Source organism: Phaethon aethereus (assembly GCF_964289735.1).
Source record: "Phaethon aethereus genome assembly, chromosome: 8".
NCBI classification, from domain to species: domain Eukaryota; kingdom Metazoa; phylum Chordata; class Aves; order Phaethontiformes; family Phaethontidae; genus Phaethon; species Phaethon aethereus.
Window position 1 is genome coordinate 33,886,268 of NC_138584.1, and position 18,433 is coordinate 33,904,700.

Here is an 18,433-nt window from a genome sequence, read left to right on the forward strand (position 1 = left end):
CGTGAAAACCGCGAGAAACGTCGCTGGAGGTGGAAGCTCGGGGAAAGCGGCCTCAGGGCCGTTCGCTGCGGCTGGACGCCGGGCTCTGCCGCCGGGGTGCCTGTTGCCCGAAACGCTGAGTCCTGCGCGCCCATGGGCCCGTCCCCCTGTGCTCCCGCTGCGGGCGCGACCCGGCCTGACCCCAAATCCCCGGCGAAAGCCTCGCCGTGCATCCCCATGGCCACCTGCGGGGCAGTCCCTGCGCGTCCCGCGGCGAGGGCTGCGGCGGCCGCGCCGGGCGGCGGTGCGGCCGGTGGAACACCGCACACCTTTCCTTCCCCCAGACTATGCCACGCGCGCGCAGCGGCCGCAGCCCAGGCCATGGCGGGGTCCGGCGAGGCTTCGGTGCTCCACGTCCTGCTCTGCTGCCTGTGTGGAGGTAAGCGGCCACGTGGCACGGCTCGGCACGGCTCGGCACAGCCACCGCGGCATCACCCTCACAGACTGCCGGAGCAAATGTCCCGGCCCTGCCAGGGCATTGGAGCTGGAGTGGTGCAAAATTATAGTGCTACAGCTACGGATTGGGGGGGAAGCACTTCGTTAGCATTGTGGGGGGCTCCCACGCCCCGCGGTACCCTCTCCTCCCTGCTCGCGTCCTCGGACGGGGGCTGCATCCAGCCGCCTCGAAGCGGGCTGGCGGCAGTGGCTGCGACAAGCGGCGTGATCCTGCCTCCGCACACGCGAAGCCGGAGCGCAGCTGCGCCCTTTCCAGGAAGGCCAGATCGAGCCCGATACCGGCTGCGAGCCGGATTTGCCGGCGCTGGTGCAGAGCCCTCATCTGATAGCGGAGGGCAGCGCGTGCCTCCGCGGGGGGGCTGCCACCCTAATCTCGGGGGATCAGAGCTCGTGAGGCTACGGGTTATTTCCCTGCAGTCATTTAAGCAGTAGAGCAAAACCTAAAATCGGTGAAACTAGCTGTTTCCGATCCGAGGGGATGAGTCACCGGGCGCCGGCTCGCTGCTGAAGGCAGGGGGGTTTATCCCCGTCCCGGGGGGAGCGAGGGGGCTGGGGGGCACCGGCAGCCCCCCGCCGCGGGGTCCTGCCATGCTGCTGCCCGCATCCCAGCAAAGCAGCCGCCCGCGTGGAGCGGTGCAGCCCGTGGGCATCACCTCCTCCCGTGGGACGCCCACCCAGAGCCACCCTGACGCGGCGGCTCTCGGCGCAGGTGTTGCAAGCATCAGGTGCTCGGGGCACGTCTGGATCGAGCCCGCGCCCGTGGTGCAGATGGGCTCCAACATCTCCATCAACTGCCTCTCCACCCTCGGCTGCCCCTGGGCCGAGTTCGTCGTCCTCCTCAACTACAGCGTCGCTGAGGGTCCCCTGCACCCCCTCAACAGCAGCGCCGTCCAGCTCCGGCTGCGCGATTTCTGGATGCCCTTCGGGACCGTCACCTGCTTCGCCCGCTGCCCCGACAGCAAATGGCTCCAGCTGGTGTGCGGCACCCACGTCCTGGCCGGCTGTAAGTACCCCCCACGGCTATGGGGTCTCGGTGATTTTTGTTAAGCGGGCAGCACCCAGGAGGTCGGGGGGGGGGCAGCAGCCTGGGCTCGGCACTGCTCGGGGGGCGTCTGCACGCTCTGCCTCACCTTGCCTCCGCAGACCCTCCCGACCCCCCCAGCAACCTGACTTGCACCATCCACGAGCGCTCGGGGCGCCTGGCGTGCACGTGGGACGCGGGGCGGCCGACCCACCTGCACACCCACTACGCCCTCCACCTGCGCAGGTAAGGCCCGCGGGACGGGGGGCTGCGGGGCGGGCGGACGGGGCCGGGAGGGAGCGAGGTCGCGGGCAGAGCCGGCACGCGGCACGCGGTCGGGGCACGGTGGCCACAAACCCGGGCGACGCCAGGGCTGCTCTGCTGCTGGCGGCCGGGAACGGGCGCCGAGCCCTCGTTAGGCTTTCTAAAGCCACGCCTTCCTGGTCCCGTGCTTGCAAACCGCACGTTAAACTGCGGGTTTAATCTACAGGATGGACCCGGCGCGCCCGGTGCTATTAGCGGCCCAGCAAACGCGGCGTTACATCGCGACGCGTTACGGCAATGCATTTTTGGCCCGGGGCCCCGACTCTCTCTAAGCTAAAGGGCGTGCGGAGGGTGCAGCCGGTAGCGTGCACCTGACGCTGCCCAAACCCCGAAACTGAACCTCTAGCAGGGTGCGAAAGCTTGAACCTGAAGCAGGCGTGCTGGCTGCTGCGCAGTGTGCCGCAGCCCTTCCCACCCGGCCCGCGACGCTTTCTGCCCGGCACCGAAGCCCCCGTGACACAAGACTGGCAGGCCTTCAAAGTTAATCTTGGCTCAGTTATTAAAGTCAACACATTAAATCCCGTCATACGTAGGCTTGGTGAAGAGAAGTGATTAACCGCCTGCCTAAATGTGCTTGGGTTCAAACTTGGAACCGCGCACCCAGGAAGAACTGAGAAAGTTCCCTTCCCACAGCGAAAATGCAAATGCCCTGCAGAAATGTCAAGAACCGGAGGCAATTTACTTTCTCGTTCGCTTTAAGAGTGACAAACTCCGGTTTTGGAGATGCCTGTGCCCCAGCTGCCAGCTTGTGACCCCTCGAGGGCCGGGGTTGCTTTTCCAGCGGATGCGTGATGCCGGGACGGGCTCTGACCGGGGCTGCCTTCTGCTTCCCAGCGTGGGGACGGCGGCGGTGGAGGATGCTGAGGAAGAGGAGGTCTTCCCCGCCGGCTCACCGGTGCCGCTGAGCGTGCTGCACGGCGGGAGCCACTACTCGGCGTGGGTGCAGGCCAGCAACGCGCTGGGTGCTGCCCGCTCGGCCCCTCGGCGCCTCGACCTGCAGGAGCTCGGTACGTCTGTCCGTGCACCCGTCCATCCATCCGCGAGCTGCACCGCGTGCAGGGGCTGCGCGTGGCCGTACGCACCGCTGCAGGGACGTGCACGAGCAGCGCAGCTCACGGGCGCGAGGGCAGCCCCCCGCGGTGTACCAGCCCCCCGCCCACGCTTTCCCGGCTCTCCCCGCAGTGGTGCCCGCGCTGCCGCTGGTCACCAGCGCCGAGACGACGGAGACGTCGCCTCCCACCACCACCATCCGCTGGAGGAGGCAGACGCTGCTGGAGAACGTGCGCTGCGAGGAGCGACACAAAGCCACGGGCGCCCCGGCATGGCATGTGAGATGGCCCAGGACCCCCCAAATCCTCCCCCCACGCGGACTTGTGTGCATGAGCTGCCCCCCGTTAGGAGGCACACCAGTCCCGGTCCTGCCGGAGGCTCCTGAGCGCCCACGGGACACGGGAGCATTTGGGGTTGTTCAAAAAACACCCCTTTCCTTCAGTGTGGGTGGGGAGCACACACCCTCAGCTGCAGACAGCCCCCCGCCTTCGGGCGGGCAGGACAGCTGATGCCCTCCAAGAGGGTGGACAGCCTTTCGGGCAGGGTTCTCTCTGCTTTTTAAGCAACAGGGAGAAATGAAAAATATTTCCAAACATTATCTAGCTCTGCATCTAGGGATGCTCAGCGCACCCACGCTTCGCTCGGTTGGTCGCCCTGCGCGCTCAGACACGACTGCCCCTGGGGCAGCTCCACCCGCGTCCCTTTCGGAAACCTCCCCGGCTGCTGGCAGGGGCTGGGGCTGGGTCCCAGCACCCACCGGAGCCCCCAAAATTGCCCTGGTGCCAGAAGCCCGGTGCGGCAGCGGGCCAGGGGCTCTCCCCGCACCCTTTGGCTTGCCCGGTGCGTTGGCAGAGGGGACTGTGCCTGTACCATATTTTGCAACAGCGTCAGGCTCAAGAAGACGTGCTGCAGCACCGCGAGAGGCACAGCCGTGACCGGGACCCCCTCGGAACGCTGTGCCCCCAGGCTTAGCCAGCCCCGTGGGCTCGGGGTGGACCATGCCCATCCCCACCCGTGCAGACGGGGAAGGTAGCAGCCACTGCGTGCCCCCGCTCCCTGTGGGGGGCCGGCGGGGGTCCAGCTGGGTCCCGCTCCCCCCCAGCACCCTGCTTCCCTTGCAGGTGGAGGCGTGGGACAGTGCGGCGCAGCAGGGGCCCCGCTCGCGGCACGACCTGCAGAGTAACACCCGGTACGTGTTTCAGGTCAGGTGCCGGCTCAGCGCTGCCGACAGCCCCTGGAGCGCCTGGAGCACCCCCTTTCTCTACACCACCCCCGAGGCAGGTGAGCTCAGCCTCCGCGCCGCTCTCGCCGCGTCGGCTCCTGGAGATGCTCCGCGGGGACCCGGCCCAGGCTCCGGCTGCCGGGCAGCTCAAGTTACCCAGCAAGACGTGTGTTGCGTGGCACGTGCGTGGCACGGGAGCCTGCACGTCCCCGCGCCGCTGGGGACCACCGTAGGCGGACACCGGGTACAGGATGCCGTGGCCCGGGAGGCACCGCCACCATCCCCACACTGCAGCCGAGGGCTGAGCACTGTCACAAGCTGGCAGCTCGTCTCACGCCCTCTGAGCACTCCTGGCCCCACGGCAGGGCACAGGTCGTGGTGATTTTGGCAGACTCCTGAGGGTGCTGCGGTATGCTAGGAGCTGGAGAGAAATGGGGGCTTTGCGGGCACGTGGTTCTCCGGGCAGGAAGAGGGATGGGATAAGCTTATCCACCCTTGGCAGCTGGCTGCCTTGCTCCCCCGCAGCAGGCAGCGCCTCTTGCCCTGGGCGTAAAAGCTGCGTCAGCCGAGGTGTCCCACCAGCGGTTTTGGGTCAGCTTCCCCGCTTTGCATCCCGGTTACCAACACCGGGACGAGCTTAGACACAGTTACCTCGGCCGGCAGCGGGCTGGGACACCCGAGGAGCGATGCCCTCGCTGACGTCCTGGGTGCGGCGAGGAAGCTGGGGACACAGCTGGGGCCCCTCAGGAGCTGCCGCCACTGACGTCCCACGCTTCCTCCCGCAGCCCCCGCCGCGGCGCCCGACGTCTGGCGGCGCCTGGGCCCGGCCTTCCCGAACGGCAGCCACGAGGTGACGGTCTTGATCAAGGTAAAGTCTTTTTTGGCAGCTCCCGTGGAATTTTCGCACGCTCTGCTCCTCCCCAAGAGCAGCACCTGCCAAGAGGCGGCAAGAGGCCATGCCCTTCTCAAAGAGCCCTTTGACCAAAGAGATGGGGGGGGGGGGGGGGGGGGGGAAGAGGAGACCCCAACGTGTCCTCGGGGCAAAAGCTCTCCATCCTTGCAAAATGCATCCGCGGGGACGTCCGTCCTGCGCCGGGGCGGCTCAGCGTCGGGCCCCGCGCACCCGTCCCCACGGGGCTGTCTGTCTCGCCGCTCGCAGCCCCTGCCTCCCCGGGATGCCCGGGGGAGGATCCTGGGCTACGCCGTGGCCGCCGAGAGCCCCGGGGGAGCGGTTCTCCTCTGCAACACCTCCAGCACGGCCTGCAGCGTCCTGGTGCCCCCGGGAGCCCGCGCCCTCCGCGTCACCGCTCACAACTCCAGGGGGGCTTCCAGCCCCGCCAGCATCGCCCTCGGCCAGGGCGCCGGCGGCTGGGAAGGTAGGATCTTCACAGAGATGGGATTTTCTCAGGATCGCAGGGGGGAAAGGCCAGCTTGTGCTAAAGCCAGGGAAAAGCCCCGGCGGAGCTCTGCCCGCCGCGCTGGGGGAACACCATGTCCTCCAGACACGGCCAGCACCCCCCGGAGATGGAGCCGCTCCGCAGCCCCGTATCTCAGCCCTCGGACTTTGAGGGTTGCAGCAACAAGTTTGAAAATAAGTTTGTCCTGCCCGCGTTGGCTCGGTGCAGGGGTGCTCCCAAAAACGTCCCCTGCCAGGGAGACAGCCCCAGGGCGAACAGAAAGGGAGGAACAGTCCTTTCTGGGCCACCTTAGCTTCCCCGCGCCGCAGCTTGTGGTTTTCCCCGCAACCACACTTTCCTATTTTTCAAAAATGTCTCTTTTAACGAGCAGTGGGAGGGGAAAATCCCATTCAGATTGAGGACAAATATATGACTAAAAAGAAACCGAAGAGAAAGAAGGTGGAAAAAATTCTCTAATATCTCATACTTATCAGAATCATGCACCTTTCTCATAACAAATGACAGGTAAAGCAATTCAGACGAGACATGACAAAGCTGAAGATGTGCTTCTGTGATACATGTGTGCAAGCACAGATATATGTTAAAATATAGATTTATAGATACAAATATCTATTTTGATATATACACACACACAAAAATAGATATATATATATAAATGCCACATTCTAGAATTTCTTGTTGCCTCTTCAGTCCTTAAACACTTTCAGGAAAGCCACATTTTGCCTGGGCTTAGCCGACCCTTCCAAGCCTCCCGCTCTCTAAGGAACAGGGTTGGGGTGACAGCCCCCGTGCCGTCTCTGTCCGCAGAGTTCCCGGCACCGGCGGCCGTGGAGGTCAAGCCTGAGAACCGGAGCAGGGTCTCGGTGGCCTGGCAGCACCCTCACCACAGCGGCAGGTCCCCGCTCTGGTTCATAGTGGAGTGGGTTTCCACCACCCAGTACAGCCAGGAAGAGCAGTATTTTTGGAAGAAGGTCCCATACCAGGAAACACACACGTACATCCAAGGTAAGCTATTCCAGGAGTCCTCTTGCTGTTTGGTGCGGTTCATCAGGGTATTATAAAGCCAAAAATATACAAGGGCAAAGTTTCATTTAAAATTGAGCCCCTGCCCACTTGTTTTTGGCGAGTGGGATGATGAGGAGCGCTCAGGGAGCGAGGAGGAGTGACACAGTAGGAGACGTGAGGGCGGTCGGTGGGGTTCGGTCCCTCCGGAGAAGGTCACAGGGAAAGAAAATGAAGCGGCAAGTGAGCTGGCGGGCAGGGAAGCCATGCTAGACCCATGGAGGCCTGTCCCAGCACAGTATTTAAAGGATGCGGAGATAGAAGGCACAACACTTGATGCACCAAGGCTTTAGCACCTCTCCTCCGGGCCGCGCCCAGAGACACGAGCCTGCGGGTCCTCAGCAACCCAGCCTGAGCCCAGCAGCACAAACATCTCGGCACCCATCCCACTCCCTGCTTGCCACGTTAATTCTGGTGTTCACGGGGTTTTGGGTACTGCCTAGCCAGTTACTTGACCAGGCTTTCGCTCTTCCGCGTGTGTTTTTGGGAACGGCTCGTGCCGTGGCTTTCCCGGGGGAGGGAAGGGCATGCAGCAGGCTCAGGGCTGGGACCCCCCACCCCTCCATCCACTCTCACCACTCAACAACAAGCCCCGGAGCAAGACTAGAGCTTTCACAGCAGCGTACAAATACATTTTAAGGCAAATCTTGCTTCTTTCCAGAAGAGGCAGCCGCAGGAGGTCACATCAACGTGTCGGTGTACGCAGTCTACCCCGACGGCGTCAGCAAACCGAGCTCCGGCCAAGGTAAGCCCGGCCGGGTGGAGCAGTCGCTGCGTGCTGCAATGGAGCTGCAGAGCCCAGCTCGCTGTTTCATTCTTCCTATTCCCACAACCTGCCAGTTTTGCAGAATTACTTAGTTTTAGAAACAAGATGTGGACCCCTCCCACTGACCAGAGGAGTGCAGGGCTCTAGAGGGAAACCTCTCAGCTGCAGGACATGAAAAAAAGAGATTTTTATCGATGCATCTCTATGAAAGTCTTCTCTAGCTGATCTTTGCTCCTGCTCACAAATCTCCAATGGACACGAGAACCACATCTTACACCACAAGATACACCGATGGAGTCATTCTCCCTTATTGTGGTAGAACAGATGTGCTTTGCACATTTGACACTAAAATATTCTAGATAAACCAAAACAGATTACAGAGACCAACTGGCCAAGCTGCAGCCTGCCCTTTCTTACCTGGAGTGGGATGCAGGCAGGCTTCAATTCCAGAGACTCTTTTAGTTAGGACAGGGCACGGGCCGATTTACAGAGGAAAGTAAGGACTGGCCGTGCATCATCTTCATCGCTGCGTGTTGGCTTTGGTTGTCCTCAAGAGCTGGGCATACAGAGCTCCCCGAGTTGTACCATCCTGCTGCTGCTCCTCACCCAGGTGAGCCAGGGTAAGCCATGCACAGCCCAACGCCTGAGCACTGAGGACCCCTCCCAGCACCACCATAGCTGTGCCGCGGACACCACAGTGCAGACAAAACATCTGCATTCGTGGCCAGTGGTGGCTGGCAGGTCCATGGAGACAAGAGAAGGCTGAGGCCAGGTCATGAAGTCAGCCCACAGGTCAGAGCTAGAACCTCCAAGAACTTTCCAGCAAGGCTCATGGCCCAGGGCTGAGCTTAAATAGCCCCTGGGCAGAGGCTGTGGGTGGAGACCCCAGGTGAGGTTGGTCAGGGCCATTAAGACCTGTTAGTGCCCTCTGTGCCCTGACATGGCCGGCTGGAGCCGCAGGCAAGGGTAACACCTTAGGATGTCATCAGTCAGTTCACCATCCCATGCTCTGATGCAATTTTAGACGCATTATTTGAAGTTGCTCAGATACTTTCCCGAGGACAAACCAGCTCTTGTGTTTCTGGTTGGAACAGAATTTCAAAAATCACGCCTGAAATCACATTTCATACCTTTGAGAAGGGCAGTTATTCCATTTTTTTCCCGAGAAATGGAAACCAATATTCCTGACTGGTTCATCCCGAGCTGCTCACAGCTGTGTGTTAGACCTGGCTATTAGCCGTTCTCCTCACGGACACACCGACAGCCTTCGGCTCTGGGCAGGTCGGGGTTTGGCCACCTCCAGCTCTGGTGACGTGAATTTCCAGGGTCCTGATCCTCAAGTGGGGCTTAGACTTTGGCAGCAGGTCTCCATCTGCATGGAAGAGGGACGAGCTGGGTGTCAAAAGGAGGATGCTCCAAACCTTGCACAAGCAAACAGCTTAGAAACGTGTAAAATGCTTAAAAATAGAGGCTTCGTCCTTGGTGGTTGCATAGCCTCCTTGAAGAAAGCTCGGGGGTTCCTGCGGGGAAGTCCCGACGTGAGGCAGCAGCGAGGCTCGTACCTGTGACAAGGTTTGCTTCCCAAGCAGCAGTGCAACCCACGGCTGACACCCACAGTAAGGTCCCCTGGCTTGACCCCACCGGTTGAACCTTCGCTCTTCATATTCCTCATTCAGATCGAGCCTGTCCGTCGTCAGTAAGGCATTACTGTAATCATATTAATTTTGTTTTATTTATGCAAGTTTGATGTGCCAGTGCCACCCGCCCCCCAAAACTGCCGAATTCCCAGGCTGCAGAATGGGGTGCTCCATCACTTGCCTTCCACCGTCCCAGAGCTTCGAGAGGTGCTCTGCGGTGTCTGCAGCGCAGTCCGGCTGAGCGGGCTCGTTCTGCAAACACGCTCGAGGAACTGAAATACTTGAACTCCAGGAGCTCTGCTAGGAGATGCCTACGCTTCAAATGCACAAAATCAGAGGCAGTACCTTTTCTGGGATTTTTTTTCCCCATTGGAAAGGAAGAAATGACATTTGGCCTTGGGTTTTTCTGAATTTCCCAATTACTGGCAATTTGCTGTCTTGGGGAAATCCTGCTGCTGGCGTGAGCTGTGTTTGCATAGATGACTCTGCAAAAGGGGCCCTTTCTGCTGCCTGCCCCTTTGGGGGCATTTCCCTTCCTTCAACCCCAACGTGGACCCACAACCACATCATCAGCAACATTCACCGCCATCGAAAGACATCGGAAAATCGCAGGGAACGTGGCTGGAAAGGAGGATTGCCCCATCCCAAGGGAAGACCATGGGACTTCCCAAAGGAAGTGTTGCTTCCATTCCTGACAGAGGTTTGCTGAAACTTCTCTCGGATGCCCAGGAAAAGGCAACCTCCCTTGGTGTTCCTCATCCTTGCTGCTAGAGAAGTTGTCCTTTTTCGTGACCGCCGCAGTTTAAGACGACGACCCTCGTCCCGCTCACGGCGAAAGGGGACCGACGACCTTGCTTGTCCTTGCAGCATTGCTCGCTTGCTGCCCCGGCACGCTTCCTCCCCGCGGGCTCTGCCCGGGCTGCTCCGGAAGGGCACGTTCTCCCGAGGGCGAGCGTGCACGCCGTGCGCGTCCCCGCAGAGCCCCTTGTCCTTGCGGGGCGGCCGGCAGCTCGCCGCAGCTGGTGTGTGCTGACGCCTGGCCCGGGGCGACCCCGCGTCCCCGTGCAGGGGGGGACCCCGGGGAGGCGCGGTGGGTGGCTTGTCCCGACGGCAGAGCTGTGGTTCTGGTCCAGGCTACGGGTTCAGTCCAACAGCCAGCCCGGCAGCGGGATCGCCCTCAGCCTGGACCCTCACCCCTTTTCTGTAGCAGCGGCGGCACCGTGTATTTGTCAAGGAGAAGAGATCCCGAGGGAATTGCTTCATACGGCCGGGAAGAAAGCTTGCTGCTTATTTTAGCAAAAAACGCTTCTTGTCACGGCAGGCTCTTTAGCTGCAGATCCTCCCTCACGGCACAGCCCGTCACACACACGGGTATTATCAGAAAATTCAGTCCCAGGGGGGTTCAGACGCTTTGGGAAATAATCCGTAGGTGCTCCTGAAAATTGGCATACAGTTCCGCAGGAAGACTGAATTCCTGTTTCAGGTGCCGAGGGCAGCGGTGAGCGTGGGAGATGTTTTGCAATTGGCGTTACGTGTTCATCAACGTCTCGTTTAATCGGATCTCTGAGAAATAGGAGATTGCATCTGGTCCAGCCAGAGCTGGAGTTACCAATTACTTCAGGGGGCTTTATTTTTCTCATTATACCATTACGTATTTTTCTAAAGAATACTAACAAAATAAAAATAAGCCGTAGCTTCTATGTCACCCGCTGTCCTCTGAACGAAGTTATCGACATTTTTTCCTCTCTCTGTTTAAGTCCCTTCAGAGGACCAGCTCCTGGGCAGCACCTACAGCGAGATCTCCCATGGTAAGAAGATAGTAGCTCAGACTTGGTAAGCCAGACTTTCTCCTTGACCAGAGGTGGAAGTTTTAGCCCGAGCGGCGCCTGCAGCATGTGGTGATGGGGAAGCACAAGCTCCCTTACGCTTTGGAGAGGTCAGGGCCAGAAAAGCAACTTTTGACTTGACGGGGACGCGAGCTGCGCGGCAGGAAAGGCTGCGGTGCTCTCGCGGCTCGGTAGCACCCGCGTGATGCGTGCCTTAAGTTTTGCTTTCTTATGAGACTTCTAGTATAATGTACATTACAGCTAGTTGGAGATAAGAAACCCAGGAAAATATAAGATAATGTTAACATATAGGATGATAGTGATAGACTGTTTCAGTCCTGCCGTTTGAACCAGAGACTCGTTTAAGCATTTCCCATCTGTTTTTCTAACTTGGGTTATGCTTTTGGTTTGCACATCTTCTGGTAAAGGTTACGCTACGGTCTGTTGCAGTACTTAAACCGAAAGCAAAACCAACGTAAGCTGATGAGTTCACTTCAGCGTTTGGGAAAGGTGAGGCTGCGCAGGAAATGGCTCGACGCGGTGACCGCACTTCTTCGAATCGCTTGGCTGAGCCCCGGGCACGGCGATGGGGAGGCGACGGGGCGGCAGCGCCCACGACGCTCCGGACGCAGCCCAGCGCCGACAACGGGCAGCGGTCGTGGTTTTGCTTTTGTTACGGCTTCGCTTCGCTCACTGAGGAGCCAGAGGGCAAGGGAAATGCTGGAGGCTGTTTTAGCAAAGACCTGCCCTTTACACTGACGAACGCCGTGGCAGACGGGGCGGTGGAGCAGGGCCACTCGACTGACCTTTTCCTCTCTATCCTTTTTCAGATGAAGACATTGGAGTTTTCCTGGGACTGGGCGTCAGCGTGGTCATGTTATCAGTTGTTTTTGTAGTTCTGATGTTTAAAAAATCAGCCAGAAAAAGGTATTACTTTCTCCTCCACATTTTTTTTCCTTATTTCCGACTCACACTTTTCTTCCAGAATATTTTAAAATTAACTACAGAAACCAGTCCTTTTCACTGCAGCCTGCTCTTACTGAGGGCAACTTCACCCATTAGTCAGATTGCTATATGAAAAGACATTTGTGTGCTCTACACTAAGGCAGAGACCAACAGAAAAAGTAAAAAATCATTCCTCTCTAAAGGCCAGCCTCAGGGACACACTATATTATTACAGAGATGTAAGGGCGGGGATAGAAAAAGAGGAAAAACAGAGCCTCTGTAGGTAAGTTTTATCCTAGGACTTGCTACTCCCAGCTTTGCCTGAGGAGGGGATGCTGAAGCCCCCCGCGCCTGGACCCCGAGGGACAGGCAGAGACCGGGGAGTGGAGCAGCCGGAAAACTCAACGGAGAGGATCTTAATATTGGGTTTTAACAGCAACTGCTGTTCGCTCGGCTCCCTCGCAAACCAGGTCATCGATCGGGCCATCCAGCTGATCGATCCCAGTTTGCCTGGGATAGGGATGTCCAGGGGTCCAGGCGCTGCTGTCCCCGGCGCGCGCCCATGGGAATGGGTGGCCTCCATGGGGCAGAGCTACCGGCTGAATCTTCCTGACAGAACGAGAAATAGGGGAGAGGAGACCTGGGGGTGGAGGATGTTGAGGGGCTGCCTCTTTCGGTTCCTGAACCCAGCCTAACTCCTCTGCTCTCGATGTAATTGTGAAACACGGGCCTTTCGGCAGCGACAGGGACTGTGTGTTTTCCCAGGAGCACAGCAATGCACCGGCACACCAGCAGAGCTCGGCGAAATTAAAATCTCTTGCGAATTATTTTCATTTCTGCAGTAGCTTTGGCAGTAGGAAAACCAACTTTCATTACTGCTGCGTATTTGATTTCATCGGTTCAGGACACACGTGCCTCCTCCGGCTCATACACGCAGCTTGGGTCTCCCCCCGCCCCCCTGTTTAGCAACACTTTCACATACAGACAAGTTTTACATTTTTACATTTTAGATTTTTAACTGAAGTAATTGAGCTTCCGGAATCAAACCCGGAGGAATAAGGTTGAAAGATGAAAGAACTAGAGTCGGAACGGGGGAACCCGCCCGCGCGGGGCAAAGCTGGGGCTTCCGAGCCATCCACGAAGGATGGACGCACTTTGCGTGTTCCCCTCCTGCCAGGGCACAATTCACCCAGCGTGAATAAGTGACTGATAAAACGGACTAACATTTTGGGGTTTGTTTTTTTCTTTTTGGTAAAGAATTAACTCCACCGTTGTGTCGCTCTTGCCAAAATGGCTGTTCGAAGACTTTCCCCACGTGGAAAACAGCAACGTGATCAGGTCCCTCCAGGTAACTGCACCGTTGTCTCCCAGCTTTTTTTCACTTGTCTCCCCTTAGACTAAAACTCTCTCTGGAGCTGTGAGAAACACAGACGGGAAGAGGATTAAGCTCTAATTCTGATCAGGAATCATTTCCCAGGCATTTGCAAGGTGCATGGGAACGCAGTTTAGCTGAGGTCTTTAAACCTTGCCTCAATATACACTTTATTTAGCGGCCACACTTGACTCAAGCTGCCCTTGAAGTGTGCGCAGAAGCATGGAGGCAGGCAGAGCCGCTCCCCGTCTTCCCTCGTCCACCTCGCTGCCATCTCCTTCACAGGGGGACTGGATGAGGGAGCTGGGGAGGAAGACGAGATGAAGACAACAAGTCATTGCCCCGTCTCTTCCTTGGGATGCTCTGGTGATAGCTCTCCAGTTGGTAAAATTTGCCAGTTTGTTACCACGCTTGTAATTTTTTTCCAGGAAAAGAGCGATTTCACAAGCGACAGCTTCCGTGAGCCGTTCCTGGACATCAGTGATCCCACAGTCATGGAAATCGAGGAGGTGCCAGCGCACGAGGAGTACAAGAACGTGGCCACCAGAAGGAAGCCCAGCAGAGCAGTCCCCACGGACGGGGAGCGCGCGGGGAGCGTGGCACCTGCCAGCGCCGCGGCCCCCGAGCAGACCACTGACTACAAACCTCAGGTGTCCGACGGGAACCTGCTGGGGTACGTAGCTGCCAACATCTACCAAACACAGCCCCCCGTGGACCTCCCAGAACCGGAGACGAACATCTTCTTCAGGGACTACACGAGCCCCGTTCCTCACCCGTGGGACGGGGAGGGAGCGGGGCACCGCGTCTGTCTGCTGGAGAAGATCAACCTCATCTTAAACAGCAGCCGGAGCGGGCAAAGCCATGCGTTCGGCTCGGCCCAGGGGGGACCCGGCTCCCTCCTGGAGAACCAGTGGGATGTTCAAGAGCAAACGCTGGTCCCCGATGAGCTGGTCTCCTGCCTGAGAGCCATGAACAGGGAGTCGGTGGATACCAAGACCTGCTTTCCGCAAAGCATCGGGAAATTATTTTGAGATAAATTGTAATCGCGATAAAAGAACCAAAGCGGTGTCCCTGGCATGTATCGGCCGTCGCGACTGCAAACGGCAGGACCGGAGCAAAATTCCAAATTTGAAATTCACCCTCTTAATCGAGTACAAATACTTGTGGCTGGCTGCCTGGAGTATTCTGGATGGCAAATCACAGTTTTAAACTTACCTCATATTTTCACAGGCATAAAAGCATAAACTTGGATTCCTGTAAGAACTGAAGTACAAAGCAGGTGATTTTTGCAGGATGCAATATGCTTCAACGATTATTCAGAATCATTTTTTTGTTAAATATTTGGAGCATTTCACCCCTGGAGCTGATTGCAGTTAAGATGGATAAAATGATCCCTTAGACACCCTGACTGAATTGTGTAAAATGTCCTAATGAAGAGACACGACACCGAGGAGGATTCACACATCGTACAGCACACACGGGTAGCAAGAACACGAAGTCTTTTCTATATGACAGAATAACCCAATTTCATTTTCCTTCCCACTCAATAATAAAAAGCACATCAGGTAAGAACAAGCCTTCACCATCTGCCAGGCTGATTTTTGGTCACTGGGCAGATTCGTCACTTCAGGTGAAGGATTTATCACCTCCGCACAGCAGCTTGTCAGCGCCTCAGCCTTGCTGTCTGAAGCAGGACACGGCACGGCGAAACCGCCTTTGTTTGGCGCAGGACAGGGAATTTTGGATCTTCGGAAATACAGAAAATCGACTCCAGGAGTCTCCTTCCTGCTGAGCAGTCATGAAATCATTTAAAAGTTTGCCTGGAACTTCAGAGGTGGTCTTGCAAAATGCTCCTAAAGCAACTAGAAACTCCCTGGAAATGTGAGAGGTTGGATTATGGATCTTTTGGCTGGTCGCTCACACCTTTTTAAGGAAACGCTCCAAATGCTGATAAGGAATACAAGCCTAACAGAAGTTTACGATATTCTGCAAAATACCTGAGCACTTGATGCTTTCCATGAGGTTTGCTGTTGCTCCTCTTCTCCTACCTCTTACATCCCAGCAGAGACTGTCTGGTTTTGGTCCGGAGCTGCAGCCGTCGGAGGTGACACTGTGTGTGTGGCTGGGGTGGGGAGGGGTGCTGGTGCCACAGCCACACACCTGTGCACACCCATGCACACCCATGCCCATGCACACCCATGCCCACCCATGTCCATGCACGCTCATGCCCGTGCACACTGGTGCACACCCACACCCATGCACACCCATGCCCACCCACACCCATGCACACCCATGCCCATGCATGTTCATGCCCACCCATGCCCACCCATGCCCACCCACGCCCACCCACACCCATGCACACCCATGCCCATGCATGTTCATGCCCACCCATGCCCATGCATGTTCATGCCCACCCATGCACACCCACGCCCACCCATGCCCACACACACCCATGCACACCCATGCCCATGCCCACCCACACCCATGCCCACCCATGCCCACCCATGCCCACCCATGCCCATGCCCATGCCCACTCATGCCCATGCCCACCCATGCACACCCATGCCCATGCACGCTCATGCCCACCCACACCCATGCCCACTCATGCCCATGCACACCCATGCCCATGCACGCTCATGCCCATACACACTCGTGCACACCCATGCTCACGCCCACCCATGCCCATGCACACCCATGCCCACCCATGGCCACCCACGCTCATGCACACCCACGCCCATGCACACCCGTGCACACCCATGCCCACTCGTGCACACCCATGCCCACCCGTGCCCACCCGTGCTCATGCACACCTGTGCACACCCATGCCCACCCGTGCACGCCCATGCCCACCCGTGCTCATGCACACCCATGGACACCGTATCTTGTAAGAATGACATTAACACCAGCACGTTAAAAGGCGAAAGGGTCGCCTGACTGTGCATTACCAAACCCAAACCTGTAAAATAGTGAGAGCAAGACTCAACGCATTTTTGTAAGACTTAAAAGTTACAAAGCCAACGTAAATGCTAAGCCATATATAATTACCTATCTGGAGTTACCCACTTTAGTATTCTGAAATCACTTTTCGCAGTAGAACTGCTACACCTGGGGGTTATAATCTTTCTTTCCATTTTTGCTAGGCACTGTCTGTGCTTCTCTAACAGTTGTTGCACAAATGGATCAATTTTGTTGTTTACTCCTGGATACCTTCAAACCAACATTGTTGTGTGCTGGACGTGTTTCCTTTTAACAGCCCAAGAGATCCGTCGCTTAAATTTACCAAGTAGTAGTTACCTGGCAGGATTATTCTTTAGAAGCAGAAAACTGCTTCCAAGCCAGAAATGTGACTTTTGCATGTAAGTGAGTCTAAAATTAGTGATTGCTGCCTGTGCAGGAAGGAAACTGTAAAAGAACAGACACATATTATCAGCAGCCCAAATGTGAGATGGGGAGGGTATTTTTTTCGGTGTCCACATCCTGAGACTCGCGCTGCCTGTGTCGCAAAGGGCACAAATATGTATACGTACGTATATATTCCGACCAAACTATTCTGTTCTGTTCTGTTCTGTTCTGTTCTGTTCTGTTCTAACATACAGCAGAGCTCCCCCTCCCTCCCTTCTAACCCATTTGGATGGTGTTTGCATCTACCAGTGGTTTAAAAATGGTGACGGGCTTGGTCTGGGATGGATACCGGTGGTGCTCACCTCCGGCGATGAGTGCACCGGTGGGTAAAGTGGCCGGTGCGTGAAGTCAGCGGGGATTTTGATAATAACCCACTAGCCCGATGCCACGTCGTGTCCTCGGCTTCAGATTTTTACTTGTCGGACCTGCTCTTCGCTCTGCTGTTCATCATTGCCTGCTTTGCCCTTGGAAAGCCCTTTGCATCCCGCCTGTGCCTTCCTTCCGCCACGAGCAGTGTTTAGGGACGTAAACCAGCGTCCTGAGCGTCGGGAACCAAACCATACACGTGCAAACCCAACACCGAGATCCTCGTACGGGCAACCCTTGAGTATACGGATGGCCCAGCCTTTGGAATCAAATCATGATGTCGTTCGCAGCGCATCTACTTTAACATCTCAGGGTACGCTCCCTCCCTCAAATGTTACATGCTTGGTAATTCTCGATATCAGTATTTGCTAAAGCTTGTTCTGAGTTTGGTTAAATTGCTGGCGGCCGTATCTCGTGAGAGCGATTTCCACAGGTTGCTTATCAGTTTGGCAATGAGCTTCATGGGTTGTGCAGCTTCATCGTAACGGGGTTGCACACCTTGGAGGCACATAAAGGAAGTATATGCTGAGTAATGTCTCTACCCACCGACAGCACGCACCAAAAAGCACTGATCTCTCGTGTAACTCACCCAACACGCAAACTCACCTCTGCGTTACCCCATGCGGGTGAAATCTATATGTAATTATTTCCCAAGACATTTTCTTTTCGTGCCAAATGAGCAACACAGCGAGAGCGGCCGCTGTCGAAGTACTGGCGTGGGGCTTTGCACAAGGCAGGCTTTTTCGGCGTGCAGAAGTGGTGACCCTATGTCTCCTGATGTAAAGGGGTAGTGGCCCCATGTCCCTTGCGCTTGATGTCCCTGTCCCCCAGACAGAGACAGCCGGAGGCGCAGAGACGTCCCTCACCAGCCCGGGGAAGAGCCCAGCGAGAGGAGCACTGGTGCAAGCCAGCACTGGTGCAAGCCAGCACTGGTGCAAGCCAGCCGCTGCCCGCTCATCTGAGCGGAATGTAATTAAAAATCAAAGCGGAACAGCTGATGACCCACAGAGACGCACCATGACGCCGTGTCTCATTGCTTCTCATAGGTCTAACACAACCGCAGTAAAAAGGATCCTTTTGTACAAATGGGAGGAGAGAACAAATGAAAAAGAAGTAAGAAATCGCCGGTAGCCTCTTCAAAGCTTCAGCAGGCTGAGAGAGCAGCAGAGCCGTTCACAGCCTGCTCTCCTCTCCGTCCCCTCGCATCAGTGCCGGTGTATCAGGGGTGAGCTTGGCACCTTGCTCGGGTGGCGGAGTTCCCAACAGCTCGCTGCCCATCAGCCAGAGACGCTCTCCCTTCAGGTCTTGCTGCTTACCGGCCCCCTCCAAAAAGCGCGCTTGAAAATTAATTAAACGAAACGCATAATAAATACATAATAAATGAACTTAACACATAACAAAGTATGCGTTAAATACGCGTCAATAGCTACAATTTAAAATCATTCACGCTGCTGCTCTGCCGCCGTCACCATGCTCTCTGCAGGAGGACATAGCATTAATTCTGGTTTAGTGTTTGAAGCACAGGAG

General features: G+C 56.9%; 1 protein-coding gene across 1 annotated transcript; it reads left to right on the forward strand.

Moving 5' to 3' along the window:
- Positions 1-239: 239 nt before the first annotated feature.
- On the forward strand, positions 240-14,169 carry IL23R (interleukin 23 receptor; the record flags this gene model as incomplete). Its single annotated transcript, XM_082003013.1, has 14 exons — positions 240-418; positions 1,205-1,498; positions 1,639-1,762; positions 2,675-2,847; positions 3,023-3,168; positions 4,012-4,171; positions 4,898-4,980; positions 5,272-5,488; positions 6,338-6,535; positions 7,254-7,337; positions 10,753-10,803; positions 11,652-11,748; positions 13,024-13,114; positions 13,567-14,169. The coding sequence occupies exons 1-14, from the start codon at positions 361-363 to the stop codon at positions 14,167-14,169; spliced, it is 2,379 nt and encodes a 792-aa protein (XP_081859139.1). The 5' UTR covers positions 240-360.
- Positions 14,170-18,433: the final 4,264 nt, after the last annotated feature.